This window comes from Haliotis cracherodii, unplaced genomic scaffold (assembly GCF_022045235.1).
Source record: "Haliotis cracherodii isolate W230 unplaced genomic scaffold, xgHalCrac1.p SCAF_7, whole genome shotgun sequence".
NCBI classification, from domain to species: Eukaryota; Metazoa; Mollusca; class Gastropoda; order Lepetellida; family Haliotidae; genus Haliotis; species Haliotis cracherodii.
Genome location: NW_027266330.1, coordinates 34,995,868 through 35,012,500, shown reverse-complemented (window position 1 = coordinate 35,012,500; position 16,633 = coordinate 34,995,868). Strand labels below are relative to the sequence as shown.

General features: G+C 42.4%; 1 protein-coding gene across 4 annotated transcripts in view; it reads right to left on the bottom strand.

The window, feature by feature from the left end:
- Positions 1-4,912: 4,912 nt before the first annotated feature.
- Positions 4,913-16,633, bottom strand: part of LOC139447510 (inactive polypeptide N-acetylgalactosaminyltransferase-like protein 5) — a 29,827-nt gene continuing 18,106 nt past the window's right edge. For 3 of the 4 annotated variants that reach the window (XM_071228914.1, XM_071228911.1, XM_071228912.1), the window contains exon 2: positions 4,913-6,699. In XM_071228914.1, the coding sequence (XP_071085015.1) occupies positions 4,960-6,696 (1,737 nt within the window). In that variant the 5' untranslated portion in view covers positions 6,697-6,699 and the 3' untranslated portion in view covers positions 4,913-4,959. Of the gene's footprint in view, positions 6,700-12,173; positions 12,307-16,633 lie in introns of those variants that run through there. The other variant, XM_071228913.1, reaches the window with a different exon arrangement.

The following is a 16,633-nucleotide window of genomic DNA, read 5'->3' as shown; positions in this document are numbered from 1 at the left end:
ATTGCAAGTGGAGTGGGTGAAGTCACAGCATGTTATCTTATAGGCCCTTGGGTATACGCAGTCTGCTGTCTATTTCTGCGGTTCTAGTAGGACTGTGTTTGAATTGTGATCTTGTATCTGTGCATGTATATCACGGTGTTTGATGGACAAACTTGCTTGCAGTTCAAATTTGCCTGAGCCTAGTTCTCCTTTTAATATGCGAGCCTACCAATACATCTTCCCAAGTCAACAAGGGAGTCAACTGATTATAAAAGTCCAGTTTTCACCCTTGCCGAACTTGGCTGGAATTATGGAGTTATATTTTGGCTGGACAAACGAGGCTATGCATAGTCCAATAGTTGGTAGGCTGCAGTGCAGATTGGCAGAGAATGTGTACCGCCAACTCGGAGTCAACTGATATTTTCCAAACCTTTTCATGTTTTAAATCAAGGTTCCCACATGATTTGATGCACTTCGCGAAATAAATGTAAGACCCGTTATATTATTACAATAAAGATTTTGATTGTTTTATCAGATCGTATTGACTGTGCGCCGCCATTTTGTTTGAAGCAAATGCTAGTGATATAAGAGGTAGAATCTAATTGGTAAATAGGAGGGACATAGAGGGGACATAACTCATAATATCCACCGGTGGCACTACGATCGAACTCAGACATTACAGCCCAGTTCGGCATTGACTGAAACTGGACTTTTACATTCAGTTAACTCCCTTGCCTCGGGAAGATGCTACACATACGGACCTGCAGCTGACAGACCGGGAGATATAAGGGGAAGGACAAGTCACTAACTCAATCACTCACCCAGACACTCAAAGATTTGACTTTCAGATGGAATGTTAGAACTCTCTGTAGTCCAACCACATCGTTTAATGTCCTGCGGGCTTGTAGCCAGAAAGACGGGTCGTGTGCCCTCTGTAGGTCATCTGTTGGCCAAGAGATTGTCAGCATCTCTCCTCCATCAAGTCTGCCAGTTCCTCTGTCGAGGTCGGGCACGCTAATGCTCTGTCTTCTTGTTTACTGGAAAAATACGTTGTCTCACGGGCAGTTACAGGACACTTTGCTTCAATGAGCGTTGACTTTCTTGTAAGATATAAGTCCATTTATAATGCGCCAGATTCCACCCACCACGTGAATGCTTGAGACGCTATGGAAACCAAGCCAAGAAATCCGTTAAATTTGCATTATCAGCTCCCTGGGGTGTATACTATTCAAGCTATAAGAAGTGTAAATCATTAAGGTAAATATGGATAAGAATCAGACTGCTAGTCCTGCTATTGTCCTGGACACAGAGCTACCGTCCTGCTATTGTCCTGGACACAGTGCTACCGTCCTGCTATTGTCCTGGACACAGTGCTACCGTCCTGCTATTGTGCTGGACACAGAGCTACCTTCCTGCTATTGTCCTGGACACAGTGCTACAGTCCTGCTATTGTCCTGGACACAGTGCTACCGTCCTGCTATTGTCCTGGACACAGTGCTACCGTCCTGCTATTGTCCTGGACACAGTGCTACAGTTCTGCTATTGTCCTGGACACAGTGCTACCGTCCTGCTATTGTCCTGGAAAAGGTGCTACAGTTCTCCTCTGCTGATACATGACACAGTGTTACAGATCTGCTGATACATGACACAGTGTTACAGCTCTGCTGATACATGACACAGTGTTACAGATCTGCTGATACATGACACAGTGTCATAGCTCTGCTGATACCTGACACAGTGTTACAGATCTGCTGATACATGACACAGTGTTACAGATCTGCTGATACATGACACAGTGTTACAGATCTGCTGATACATGATACAGTGTCACAGATCTGCTGATACATGACACAGTGTCACAGATCTGCTGATACATGACACAGTGTCACAGATCTGCTGATACATGACACAGTATTATAGATCTGCTGATACCTGACAGATCTGCTGATACATGACACAGTATTACAGATCTGCTGATACATGACACAGTGTTATAGATCTGCTTATACCTGACTCAGTGTTACAGCCCTGCTTATACCTGACACTGTGTTACAGCTCTGCTTATACCTGACACAGTGTTACAGCCCTGCTTATACCTGACACAGTGTTACAGCCCTGCTTATACCTGACATAGTGTTACAGATCTGCTGATACATGACACAGTGTTACAGATCTGCTGATACATGACACAGTATTACAGATCTGCTTATACCTGACACAGTGTTACAGATCTGCTGATACATGACACAGTGTTACAGATCTGCTGATACATGACACAGTGTCACAGATCTGCTGATACATGACACAGTGTTACAGATCTGCTGATACATGACACAGTGTCACAGATCTGCTGATACATGACACAGTGTCACAGATCTGCTGATACATGACACAGTGTTACAGATCTGCTGATACATGACACAGTGTTACAGCTCTGCTGATACATGACACAGTGTTACAGCCCTGCTATTGTCCAGGACATTGTGTCACGCCTCTGCTCATACCTGACATACATAAAGGAACACATCCCATCTAGTGCTGTATATACAACCACGAGGCGTGGCACTAAGCTCCCGCGGGAGGCTGCCAGGTGACAGAGTGCCAGTCTCACCCGCCCAGCCAGTCCGCGGATTAATTCTACTGTACCTGGTATTATTCTGCAGTCTCGTGTATTTAATTAAATTATCCCATGTCTTTTGTCACGAGTTGTACATATATTAATCAGCCTAAGAACCATGGTATGCGTGAGACCGGAAAGCCACTAAATCAATGACACACCTTTCTGATGCTTTAATTACAGCATGTACAGAAAGCCAAGGCTACGTGTCTTGAATAGCTTGTGTAGCGAGGGAATATATTAGAAATATAAATGTGTAATATTGCCGGTTATTAATCAGTGATTATTGCAGGTGTGCCTATCACGCCTGAATTTGTTTTTTTCACACACCCGGTGGTTCATTCTAAGAGGGAGATTATTACATTATTTTTATAAAACAAATTCATATGAGACCTTCCGTATCATCCTCGGCACCCAGGGCGATTGTGTTTCGAATGAAGGTAGCATAATACAATTTCAAGTATTCTATGCATTAGCTGTCACAATATGAATTCGTTGTGTTCCATCAACAATAACTGCAATTGGAACGTTCTATCGTGACACGTGGCACATGACCATAACACGTGACCATTACAATGACATAACCCGACCTGCGAAGTCTTGGCTATTTATGAATATGCATGTTTAAAGTAGTTCTCGTAATAAATGTTCTCTCCATGTTTTACCTATATTTACTTATTATAAATATAAACTTAAAAATTATATAAACTTATTTAGTATGTAATATGTTGTTTCTAAAACCCGCCGTCATGTTGTCCGAATGCAGAAGGATCTGGTGCTACAGGGAATACAGTACAATACATATGTCACTACACGACTACAACCCCAAGTAACATGCAATGGCGGACTACTACTACTACTTCTACTACTACTACTACTACTACTACTACTACTACTACTACTACTACTACTACTACTAGATTCAGAGAGTTCTGTTGTTTGTGTTGTCACCTCTACTGCAGTATATATCTGTGCTATTTGTTCAAGCAATTTGTTCAGTAAACTATGTTTATATCGAACTCGCTTATAAAGAACTGACAGATATAACCCGTCCATTTACTGTATTAAGCTGTATATAGGTGGATGAAAGCGGTTTAACGTCGCGTCCAAGATTACAGCGACGTTCATGCACGTGTGTGTGTGTGGCTGCTTGTACTAGCCTGGACTGATGCCGATTTATAGTGCTAGCACACTGAGATACCATGCCGCAGTTTTACATGAATACCCCACTCAAACACACTATACTGACTCTAAGCCTACCAGTCCTTGTTTTAACCAGACAGGGTAACAACAAATACCATCTTTTAACGTCTTTTGGTATGACGCGGCCGGGGATTGAACCCGGGTGGAAGCTCTACCACTAGACCACGGAGGCGGCTGCTGTATATAGGCTTATAACGAACTACGGTTATAACGAACTAAAATTATGGAATAGAGGTCTATCTCTGGCTGAACTTGTGTCGCATCGTACCCAGGCAGCAGGTATTGATTTGTTCACATACTTTAAAACAGGAATTTCATGCGACATGAAAATAATGCGAGCTCTTGATTTTTAGACATAAATGCGAGTGCCTATACCCTTTCCTAAAAAAATTATGCGCTGGATTTATGTTCTTTGTTATTTTAATTAATGTAACCTACGTATGTAAATAAATAGTCTGCTCGCATTAATTTCCTGTTTTACAGTATATGGCCACAATGTGAAACGTATGACGAAAGGCCATCTGTAAGACTTTGGCTGAGCTCATTCTGTTGTCGCACTCCGAAACAGAGGATCGCAGCTCACACTATCGACCACTGGTTTGTCTGATCACAACTCCGATCAAGATCACTTAACAGACCCGTGTGAAGTGTTTCTGCTGATATTCACTCACTCACTCACTCCTGAGTGAAATATCGTGTGGGGCTATGGGTGTCCATTTGTCTGAAGCAACATAATTCGCTTTGAAGAGCTTAGCTCAGCTTGCCATTGACGCGAGCACGGGGGGATCAGTCGTCTGAGGCGCAGCAGTTCGATGTGCAGAGTTACGCCCCTTAAGCATGCCAGAATCCTATAATTCGTCCTGATTGTTTTTCTCAGTATGTCAGCACCATACCCGTGCGGTTGGGTGTCAACAAAATGCGAAACATCAAAGATATGCATGACTTACAGTTAGTTGACTGCTTCATGACATATTGGTCAACGCAGCGTTAAACCCAACTCACTCACTAACCCTTAGTCGTATCGCATGGGTCGAACGTAATAGTCAATTAGTCGCATATCTTTCATTATTTCATTGGTTACACTATAAGTTATAAACAAACACGTACAGAATAAATATTTTAATCATTTGAAAAAAACCGCAATATGAATAATTAATTAATTATTTGATACAATTTACAGCAAAATTAAAGGTGAAGGTAAATTTGGCAACAACATGTTTGCTTCTGCATGGGTTCACAGAGGGTATAGTGGCGTTTCTGTCTCTGACGATACACAAATGCGTATTTCTCATCAGTCGTATTTGCCCATCTTTGTACAGCCAATCTTGATTTAAATTTTTTCTCTCGCAATTCCGTAAAAATAGTTTATTATTTGGTTGAAAAGTAACGCACAACCCACTAATGGTTAACTTAGAATTGGCATATGTGAATGGATGAGAATTTGGAGCAAGGTCAGACACAAAGGTCAAGGATCCGTTACGTGACCTTGTAAAGTAAAGGTCATGACCTTCAACACTCAAAGCACCGTGACCTGTAGTATTGCGTTCAGGTTTAATAAAATTTGGTTGCACGAGTTTGATAAAGTCTGTGAACTTTCTACATTTTAGGCGATTATAAAACAACTTATACATCCGGATATTTCTCTTGTCGATGTAAGTCAATCGAACCTGTTTTGACTTTGGAAGCAGGCATTTGTAAACTTCATCATAAGGGGGGAACCAAACAGCAGCAACAAAAAGAAGATGGCGGTATCGTTTCAACAATGATGTCTTGCCTGTCATGGCGGACGATGTTGCAGGGCTCTTGTCAAGTGCGCTGGTGGGAGACTGAAGAATGACAGTGGCGCACTGCGCCGTCACGACGCCTTCGCCGCACATCCACGACTTCAGCGACAACACCATCGTTTCCAGATCAGTCAGCCCAGAATATTCATCAAACTCTCTCAGATTTTCATAAAGCCCTTTCCTCAATGCAAACGCTGTGCTTGAGATCAATGACTCCTTCGACCAGGAATTTTCCGCCATTGAAACTGGAACTTTAACCTCCTTTAGGGTCAAATCTAATTGGATTTCTCTCTTATGAATATATATGGGTCGACCGTTTTTATCTAAGATCGTTTGATTCGTGATAATCAATGGTTGCACAATGCTGTTAGGATTTTCCAAGATGGCCGTCATAATTTGTTCAAGCCAGTGTTTTGTTACCACCACAAGTCCGTCAAGGAAGACAATGATCTCACCGTGGGCAAACTTTGCAGCGTATTTCCTGGCTTGGGTAACGGTTGTCCTCTTGGGTGATATGAAAAGACGGAATGTAGGAAGATAATCCGAAAAAAGCTCATACACATCACGATAGAGAAGCGGAAGTCCCATATCACCAATTATGATCACATCTTCCACAAGACTAATATTCGTCAGTTTTATAACGTGAAATAATGACGTCAGTGCCTTATCAACCCTGGCGCCATGCAAGTTGATAACAATTGTGGCTTTGGAAGTTGTTTTTATTGACTTCACATTTCCACAAGCATCGCTCTGGAAGTCAATATCAGGTCCGTTCCAAGGAACGTTGAGCACTTCAGTGGATCCCCTTTTCTTTAAGGACAGTGTGTATTGAATCAATAACGGTTTTATTTCGTCCCTTAATCCAGAAACATTTCCCCACGTTGGTTGTTCATACGCACGGGAGTAAGCTTTTGGTATGACGTCAGAATCCCGTCCTATGACGTCATAGGCACGTAGACTCTTGACGGTACTGTTGTTCAGCACAACATACTGGGATACGAAGAAGATGGAGTACAGCAACACGATTCCTACCAACCAGGCCAGTAGATGGCGCCTGCATCCTCGGAACGTGCGCTTCAAGAACGATAACCCCCAGCAGCCCGACTTCGCCATTGTCTGAAACAGAAGATACTCACTGAATTAGTTCAATTAATTAAACAGAAGGACTAATAAAAATATAGGTACATCTTTGTTATTTAGGGCGTAAGTAAGCCTCACGAGACGATGGTATAACGTTGAATATTACCCACAAGGGTATAATGATCGTGTGTAATAACCTGTCGATATTTGCACATGTACAGTTTAGGGATTCTCAGTGCGGATTGGTCATTTGAAGCCATGTGACGTCACAGTGCTTCATTGTTGAGATAAATACGACATGACGTAATCCAGTTTTCATAACGTCACAAACTGTTTACATTTGACGCATCAATGACAAAAGTCATGCAGTTTCCTGTTTAGACTTGTACCATATGTTCCCGTGTTTTTTTTAAGGTGAACAATTGACTTACTTTTGCATGCGTTTGTGACGGGTGCCAACGGTGGGGCAGGATACGCTCGATGGTGATTCATGGACGCATGCTCATGATATGGTCAGAATCGTACAATGGTCTCTGCTTTCGGCAGAGATTTCAAATAAATATGGAAAGGGTTTTGTCGCTTTTATTTACCTTACGTCATTTGAACAATAGGGAGCCTTCAGTGAAGTTCGTAGGATTGACATATCAAACGTTTTACAATTTCTCTCTTAATACGTCAATGAGTAATCTAAAAATTACCTACTCGATTCTTTGAATTACAGCTTATCTGACTCTCGCGAATGAAGGTTGTGTATCCATCGCCAAAGGCTCCGGACTTACACCTTTATTAGTGAGTGAGTGAGTTTGGTTTTACGCCGCTTTTTGCAATATTTCAGCAATATCACGGCGGGGGACACCAGAAATGGGCTTCACACATAGTACCCGTGTCGGGATTCGATACCAGGTCTTCGGCGTGACGAGCGAACGCTTTAACCACTAGGCTACCCGACCGCCCCACACCTTTATTAAAGCGAGACAGATAATCCGTTATTCCTCGTAGGTCGTTGGTTTTCTGTACATATCTTTTTCTGTGTAAACAGCCTCCGTGGTGTAGTGGATAGAGCGTCTTCCCGGATAGCGGAAGGTTGACGGTACGACCCCCTTGCCAAATGACGTTAAGGGATATTTCTTGTTATTTTTTTATTTTATTTTATTTTTTTATTTTGTTTTAAAAAACCCAAAACAACAACAACAAACAGTTTCCATTTTATTGATGAAAATGCTATAAAACCCAATTCACAAGCATCGGCACCTTGGCTGAACCCTATACAGTAGGGCCACGCTTTAGAAAATGATTAATTGTATACGTTAGCAAACACATGGTTTATTATTGAAATAAAGTGGCATCGAATGAATATCACTTTCGAGGGTTAATAAAACCAGCGTTCGATATTACCAAAAAACCGAGTGTTGTTTCAGAGCAAGTATCGAAGAAAGTAGTTTATCGTGTAAATCCGCTCGCACGAAAAGTAGTGTCTTCCACTAATTACACATAAACACATTAAACCGAGGCGGTGGGTACAGTGACCTTAAGAAATAGGTAGTCAAATATTATACGATAATAAAGTCAAACACTTAATAGAGGCAAATACTTCGATCCCTCAAACATGCCATGATCACCTGGATGGAGTACGGAAGCGAAGTGGGGCCACGGTGAAAATTATTTTTGTCTAAGTATCTTCGTTTCTTCTACGTGCCACAAATCATTGGTTTGCAATTTTGCAATGTTTGCACAAAAACCTTTAACGATCCTTTCATAATTTTCGGTTTTTGAAATGGCAAGAATTGATTTAAAGATTTATCTCTCCGGAGACTGAATAAAACTAGGAAGGGTAAGTAAATATTGCGTAAAGGTAGTCATCGATCGTTCACCGCAAGCTCTGCTTAATCCCAAACCAAGGCTTATATTGCCGTGCCTTTTGTAATGTCACGGTTTTTTGTAACCCACTTGTTCTTTGGGAAGGTGTTCCTAAACAAAAAAAATGTGTCCTGTGGAAACAGGAAGGTATATTCTGAGGTATGTTGGTCACATGTTACTTTGGGTCGTCCAGCCTTTCGGTATTGCTCGATGGCGTCCTCTACCGCCACATCTGCAGTATTAAAGCTTATCGCAGAGAGCATGCACTGGAAGGGGTCGTACGATGTGGGCTGGGCACGATGTACGAAGAGGACATATATACAGGGATGGTGGGTTAGTGGGTGCGGTAAACGCCACGTTAATAGTTCGACACTTTCATGAAACACCGAGGTTGCTAATCTGGGCTCGAAATCAAAGTCAGCAAATCGACTGCCAAATGTATATGGAAGAATGTAAGCAGACATGAGATCATAAATCCAGCAAGTAGCATATGATATCAACTTTTCTCTTTGCGTACTACTTTAACATTTCTTTGTTTCTTTGTTTGTTGTTTAACGCCGCACAGCAATAATCCAGCTACATGACGGCGGTCTGTAGATAATCGAGTTTGGACCAGACAATCCAGTGATTGACTGGAGCATCGATCCATGCAATTGGAATACGATAAAAATCATCAACCAAGTCAGCGAGCCTGATCACCCGATCCCGTTAGTCGCGTCTTACGACTAATCTAAGAAGGTAATTCTTTGATCGAACTAAATTTATAACACTGGATGCATCCCTGGACCTATATACTTATATCCACGATGTATCAAACAATTGACGGAGTGCAGTAAGAATAGCTTGACATACATTATCCAGTTTGGGATGAAACTTTGGTTGAACGAGGGACCGCGTGAAGTTCCTGCAATGGTATGTTATGTTTAGCTATATTCATACATAGCTCTGGGTGGAAGCCGACTCACCGCCATGAACAGCTGTTGTTAAACGATCACTTTTACACACATATACACAAGCAGTCAGCTGTTATAATCTATGACTGAACGCGCCGGGGGAGGGGGGGGGGGGGGAGGGAGGGATAAGGATGGTAAACCTGTGTCAAAGTCCCCACTAGGAGTACTGGTGAAGGGTTACTAAGAAGGAGTTACCGGCAATTGACTTTCACTAGGAGACCTAGGAGACCCATGACGAGGGAATTTCAACAGGGACTTTTAATGTGTGATTCCGAGTTGGTTTCCGTTACACAGTGTCCTTTTCGTAACACAATATTATATGCTGAGTCAGACTATAGTCTCATTGACGTAACCTGTTTTGCAATATTCCAGCTATATGATGGCGGTCTGTAAATAATCTGGACCACACAATCCAGTGATTAACATCATGAGCATCGATCTACGCAATTGGGATACGATGACATGCATCAACTAAGTCAGCGAGCCTGACCACCCGATCCCGGTGGCCCAGTCGTCTAAGGGGCCGCGATTCGCTGTGCAGAGTTGCGTTCCTTGGGCACGCCAGAAACCTATGATTGTGGGTTCGAATCCCGGTTCGCCCAGATTATGTTTCTAGGTTTGTCAGCACCACACCCGTGCTCGAGGGTTTCACCGAAGTGGTAAACGTCTGAGACCTGCATCACTCCTGGCTTTCCTCCAACATTAAGCTGACACGCCTTGATATAACTGGAATACTGGATAAAGCGGCGTTAAACCCAACTCACCCACCCACACATTTCATGTTTTTTATAGTAATAGGTGAAATAACTGGAATACTGTATAAAGCGGCGTTAAATCCAACGCACTCACTCACAAGTCGCCTTTTACGGCAAGCATGGGTTGCTGAAGACCTTGACGTAACACGAAAACGTCTGTGACGTTATGAAGAATAAACATGATATATTCATTTGTGAGCGACAATGCACCGATAAGACGCACTCAAACAATCAAAATGAATCAACTAATCATATGGATACAAAAGTTATCTGCCAGACTTATCCAGAATAGTTTCTCTGATATACATGCATATTCACATTTGGGAAAGAACCGTGAAGATTCCGGGGTAGAATAGGTCTTCAACAACCCATACTTGCCGTAAAAGGCGACTATGCTTGTCGTAAAAGGCGACAAACGGGATCGGGTGGTCGGGCTCGCTGACTTGGTTGATACATGTCATCGATCCCAATTGCGTGGATCGATGCTCATGATGTCACTGAATTGTCTGGTCCAGACTCGATTATTTTACAGACCGCCGTCATATAGCTGGAATACTGCTGAGTGCGGCGTTAAACAACAAACAAACAAACAAACACATTTGGGAAATATTGGTATTGGACGAATATTTTATTGGGAATCAAAACCAACCCTTATGCATTATCACACTGCTGCACCACAGCGAAGGTAACATCTTGATTAAACTGGAAAATCGTTCCCAAGATTCCAAGTACTGTATACATGAAATCATGCTGCAGTGTTCAACCCTGTGCGACCGCTGTTCGATCTCACAACACTATCACACACTGAGAGGCATGAAAACGTCATAAATCACAGTTACCTTCAAGTGGGCTAGTGTGTGCATAATCGATTGGGCGTAATCGATATAGATTACTTGATTACATCGTCAGATCAACGTCGGTTCTGGCTGCGAGGAGAAAGCAACGGTGGATTTGATGCCAGCGTTGACACTGACGTGAGCGTACATCATCTACATAATCTGTTGAACACTGCTGTGTCATTGCCAGCGAAGGAGAGTTGATGAGGTATTCATTATCTGGAGGCTGCAGCTCTCTGGTTTAACTGAATAACCCAAGGTCTTGATGGTCCCTTGAAGGGATGCTGGCTCATACGACTGCTGTATCAATAGTGATTACAGTTGTCAATAGATACTTTCTAACATAATTCTATCTTGTCTGAATTTACATAATAACATGACAATCAACACCGTGCTGGAATAACGCAGTTTTCATGCGATAACTCTTATCAAATAATATCAGTCTGTGTGTGTGTGCGAGAGAGAGAGAGAGAGAGAGAGAGAGAGAGAGAGAGAGAGAGAGAGAGAGAGAGAGAGAGAGAGAGAGAGAGAGAGAGAGAGAGATAACGCCGGTTTTTAACAATTATCACAGTCATAACACTGCGTGTCAGCTTTATATAGGAGGAAAGCCCGAAGAGATGCAGGTCCCAGCAGACGTCTACCACTTTGGGGAAACATAACGGGGGCGAACCGGTATTCAAATACACAACCGTAGGTTAATGGCGTGCCTCAATGGACGCGACACTGCACAATTGCGGAGCCTCTTGTGTGAGTTAGTTTGAGAGTCATGCTTCTTTGTTTCATTCACGAGTACGGGAGCAACAGATCATATTCCGGCCAGTTTTGGATTCGAACTGAGCATCATCAAATTCTGGCATAGCCAAGAAGCATAACTCTGAGCCATCTTACCACATACGTAACAAAAAGTGTGTATATATGTTCATATATACTAGTATATATATATACTATATATTCAGCATGAAGGCAACAATTTAGTAATACTTTGTGAAACCTGTAAATTCAAATCAAATTACTAAGGCCAGTCAATCAATATTTGACAATTCATAAACTTGAACTGATGTAGATCATGACGAATACGACTTCATACATACACTGACAATTGTTAATACCTTGATATTGTGATATTGTGATCTTTCGTGTGCCGTTTTGTCAATCCCCGCCCGTCTATCTATTTGTTCGCCTATGTTCTCTCCATCTCCCTCTCTTGTTCTTCTCTCTCTCCATCTCTACGTCGCTATCTAACGCCTGTCTCTCTGGCTTCAGGCTATAAACGCAGGCAAGATCACGTGTCTCATCAGGTGACCCTGACCTTGTTGAAAGGGACAGACGTGACATGATTACGTTGAATTACATCACGCTCCCGTCACACTCGCACATGCGGTGTGAATACACTCAGGTAAACTCCAACCGTGTGACATTTTCGAACTCAATGTGTATATTCTCCAATCTTAGAATAAAAAGTGAAATGTGAATAAAAGAATTTCCCAGCGTCAAGCTGATTAAATGATACTGCGCGCCGCTTGTGGTAATAACGACGTTTTATATATGGTGATTGCATCAGAACGCTTTTAATCGCACAACCACCTGTTCGGTCCTGTGTCGAGTTTCCACGAAGGTCCATTAATCATATCTGAATATTCCAATATATCGTGGAATAATGCTCGTTTTCAATACGCAGCGACAGAAAAACGTATGATAGCTGAATAACAGTCTTCCCATTCTTGAACATTACGATATTATATTACACAGCTTTTAAATAAAAAGATACATTCCATAAAAATTCAGTTCGTAAAGAAAACGTGACTGTGACTTGAGTCCACGTATCGTGTTATATTAATTTTATGAGTGCATATATCGCGAGTTTTTGGAGCGAGCGAATTTGCATGGTTGTCGTAAACATAAACTTATTGGGTTCTGCACACAATTCTTATATTCTATTGTTTCAGAACAGGACAATCTTGCACGCAGTGCATTGGTAAGTAACATATGCTATCTGATATTTATTAATATTTATTTTAATGAATATTGTGAGGGAGCTAAGGACCGGATTTGAGAAGGATGGGGACATGCCGGATAAAAAGCACCAAATGTTTCCCACGTGCTCTCCATTATCATAGGTTTCAATTTTTGATGGGAGCCACTTCATCAAGGTGGCGGTTGGCGGCCATCTTGGATTTCCAGAATGGCCGCCATGTAACATCTATAAGTGCCAATATCTCGGCTTCCAAACCACTTAGAAGGTCAATATTGGTTTCAAAATATACATTTCTTATGGCGAGTAATGCAATAAAGTTATATATTCAGCATTCAACATTCAGCACTATTGTCAGCGTGGAGACATATTGAATCGTTAGAAGCACAAACTGTACTGATTAAAGAGACATTACGTTCAAACCCGCTTGCAAGGCAACTTTTACATTCGCAGAACACTTATTGCCTATAAATCAAAATTCTCGTCTAGTAATATTCTCCAGCGTATGTTGGGGGCACGGGTGACCCAGGCGCGATTCGCTGTGCAGAGTTGCGTCCCAGAAACATATGATTGTGGGTTCGAATCCCGGTTCGCCCAGATTATGTTTCTAGGTTTGTCAGCACCATACCCGTGCTCGTGGGTTTCACCGAAGTGGTAAACGTCTGAGACCTGTATCACTTCGGGCTTTCCTCCCACATTAAGCCGACACGCCGTGATATAACTGGAATATTGTTAAAAGCGGCGTTAAACCCAACTCACCCACCCACCCATTTCATGTTATTTATAGTAATAGGTGAAATGAGGTGAGGTCAAATGGGGGTTATCGTCGCGTTCAACATTATTGCGCTTATAAAACGACGTGCATGCGCGTGCGTGCGTGCGTGCGTGCGTGCGTGCGTGCGTGCGTGCGTGCATGTTTGTGGCTGTTTGTACTAATCCGGTCTAATGCTGACTATAAAGTGCTAGCCCACTGAAATACCATGCCAGAGAGTTTATCATGGGTATCCCACTCAGACACAGAATACTGACTCCGAGTCGACCAGTCCCTGTCTCAGCCCCTTAAGGCCCAACGCCAGGCAGGGTTACACCAAACAAGAACCATACTTTAACTTCATTTGGTGTTATGCGGCCGGGTATCGAACCAGCGATCTCCCGCTCTCCAGGCATGGGCTCTATCCACTACACCACGAGGAGGCCCTTTCCCTGTCATCCCACCAACATCATAGACTAACATCTAGTCTCTGAAATGAACATATCGTACAGAAAAAAACAGTTGTTCAGTTATCTTAATAAAAATATAATAAAAGGGAGCCCAGTGACTCTCTTCCTTGCATGGGCTGTATTTGATATATATTTGTATCAGGATCTGTAAGACAGACTAACAAACAGCAGTGTAACATCCACGCCCACCAGTAACGCAGTTTTCTCTGCAGTGAGAGCGCATGGATTGGTGCGACGATTGTCTTTGCTCCTCGCGAAATTAAATGTCACAGACCACATGCCACAGATCACTACAAATTGCGATTGACCTTCTTGTGCGTCAAAGTTAATAAACATGCCGTCAAAGAATGCTATTTTAACCAAGTAGTTATTTAATTATACAAGGCTTTATTGTGTAGATGCGCTAAAAAAGTCCAGACAAGAATCACACACGGCGCTGGGCATCAATCTCGATCCAACCAACATTGACTTAATGCTGGGAGTAGACGCTGGTCTGAAACAACCCTTGCATGTAGATTTATTTGCGTAGGTTTGCGTTGTAATGAATTAAACGGTTATTTTGTCACAAATATCACGCACGGGAAGACGTGAATCACACTCAGAATCACTTGAGATAGCTACTGAAAACAAAACCCACATAGATACCCGCACTGCGCGTGCTTGGTATTGATCCATACTCTATAGTCGTATGTGACGAATGATATCGATTATGAATCTCCAAATTTGGCCTTATTATGATCCGGCTTTTGCAGACATCCTCCAATCTCCCATGCGGATCAGATGAGTATAAAACGTCGGGGCCAACTATCAACTGTAAAGAAGCCAATTCAAAGATGAAAAGCGGATCATGTTATTTTTTGCCTCTGTACGTTCACGCAAACTATAACATTATAGGTACTACCACACTAAATCAGAATGAGATGTTCTGGCAGCCGCACGATAGTAGATTGAGAAATCTTGCAGCTGTAATTGGATGATTTTGTCTAAGATTTTCTATGGTTTATTTTAATGTACATCCATCTAGTCATTAAAGCTGACAATGATTGTTCAGTATTGAGTGACACTGTTGTCTTTTTTGCTAAATGCTAAATGAGACCACAGATATTTTCCAGTAGGTGACGTCTGGTGCAGAACTTGGGTTGGTGTGTTTAGCTTTCTGTACTTGTTGAGGTGAAATGGGGTTTAACGTCGCATCCAAGATTATTGCACTTATATAGCGACGTGCATGTACGTGTATGTGTGTGGCTGCTTGTACTAGTCAGGACTGATGCCGATTTATAGTGCTAGCACTCTGAGATACCATGCCACAGTTTAACATGAATGATCCACTCAGACACAGAATACTCACTCCGAGCCGACCATTCCTTGTTTTAGCCCCTTAATGCCGAGCGCCAGACAGGGTAACATCTTGTACCATCTTTTAACGTCTTTTTGGTATGAGGGGCCGGGGATCGAACCCCGGACCTTCCGCTCTCCGGGCGGACGCTCTACCACTAGACCACGGAGGCGGTTTAATATTAGGCATTCAATAACCCCAACATGTCATGTATGCCCAGTCCGTTCCCAAAGCTGTAATATCACACACATTCTGGCTAAAGGAGCCAGTAAAAAAAGACGTTAAAAGATGGTTCTTGTTGTTACCCTGTCTGGCGCTCGGCATTAAGGGGCTAAAACAAGGACTGGTCGGCTCGGAGTCAGTATACGGTGTCTGAGTGGGGTATCCATGTTAAACTGCGACATCTCAGTGTGCTAGCACTATAAATCGGCATCAGTCCGGACTAGTACAAGCAGCCACACACTCACACACTTGCAAGCACGTCGCTATATAAGTGCAATACTCTTGGGCGCGTCGTTAAACCCCATTTCACCTCACCTCACCTAATATTAAAATGTGACATTATTATAGAAATCTATGGAAAACGTTTATTTCTCTGTAACCCATAGAACGTGTGTATTGCTTACAGGTAGTTAGTTATATAGAGAACTACCGATAGGACGATCTGTTCATAAAACCAAGTACTGATATGCAATTACCTCGGGTTATTTATATCCATATTTTATTTTATATATGATATCTTTCTTAAATAAAAGCGATTAACTTAATTCCATAATCATAACAAATATCTCATGTCGACTGCGCGGTTCCGACAATATCATAATTATGGTTTTGAATCTCCATCAAATACATAATATTATGATACCAGGTGTTCGCGCAAAGGTGAACGTATCCTGCCCCACCTGTGGTACCCGTCACACAGGGAGCTGTTTCACGTCCTCAGTCATTTCAAATAAATCTACAATACCATATTCGACCGTAATATGCGCCCCGCTCTAATAAGCGCCCAAGGCGATATTTCCTAATATAGTGGCTAGTGA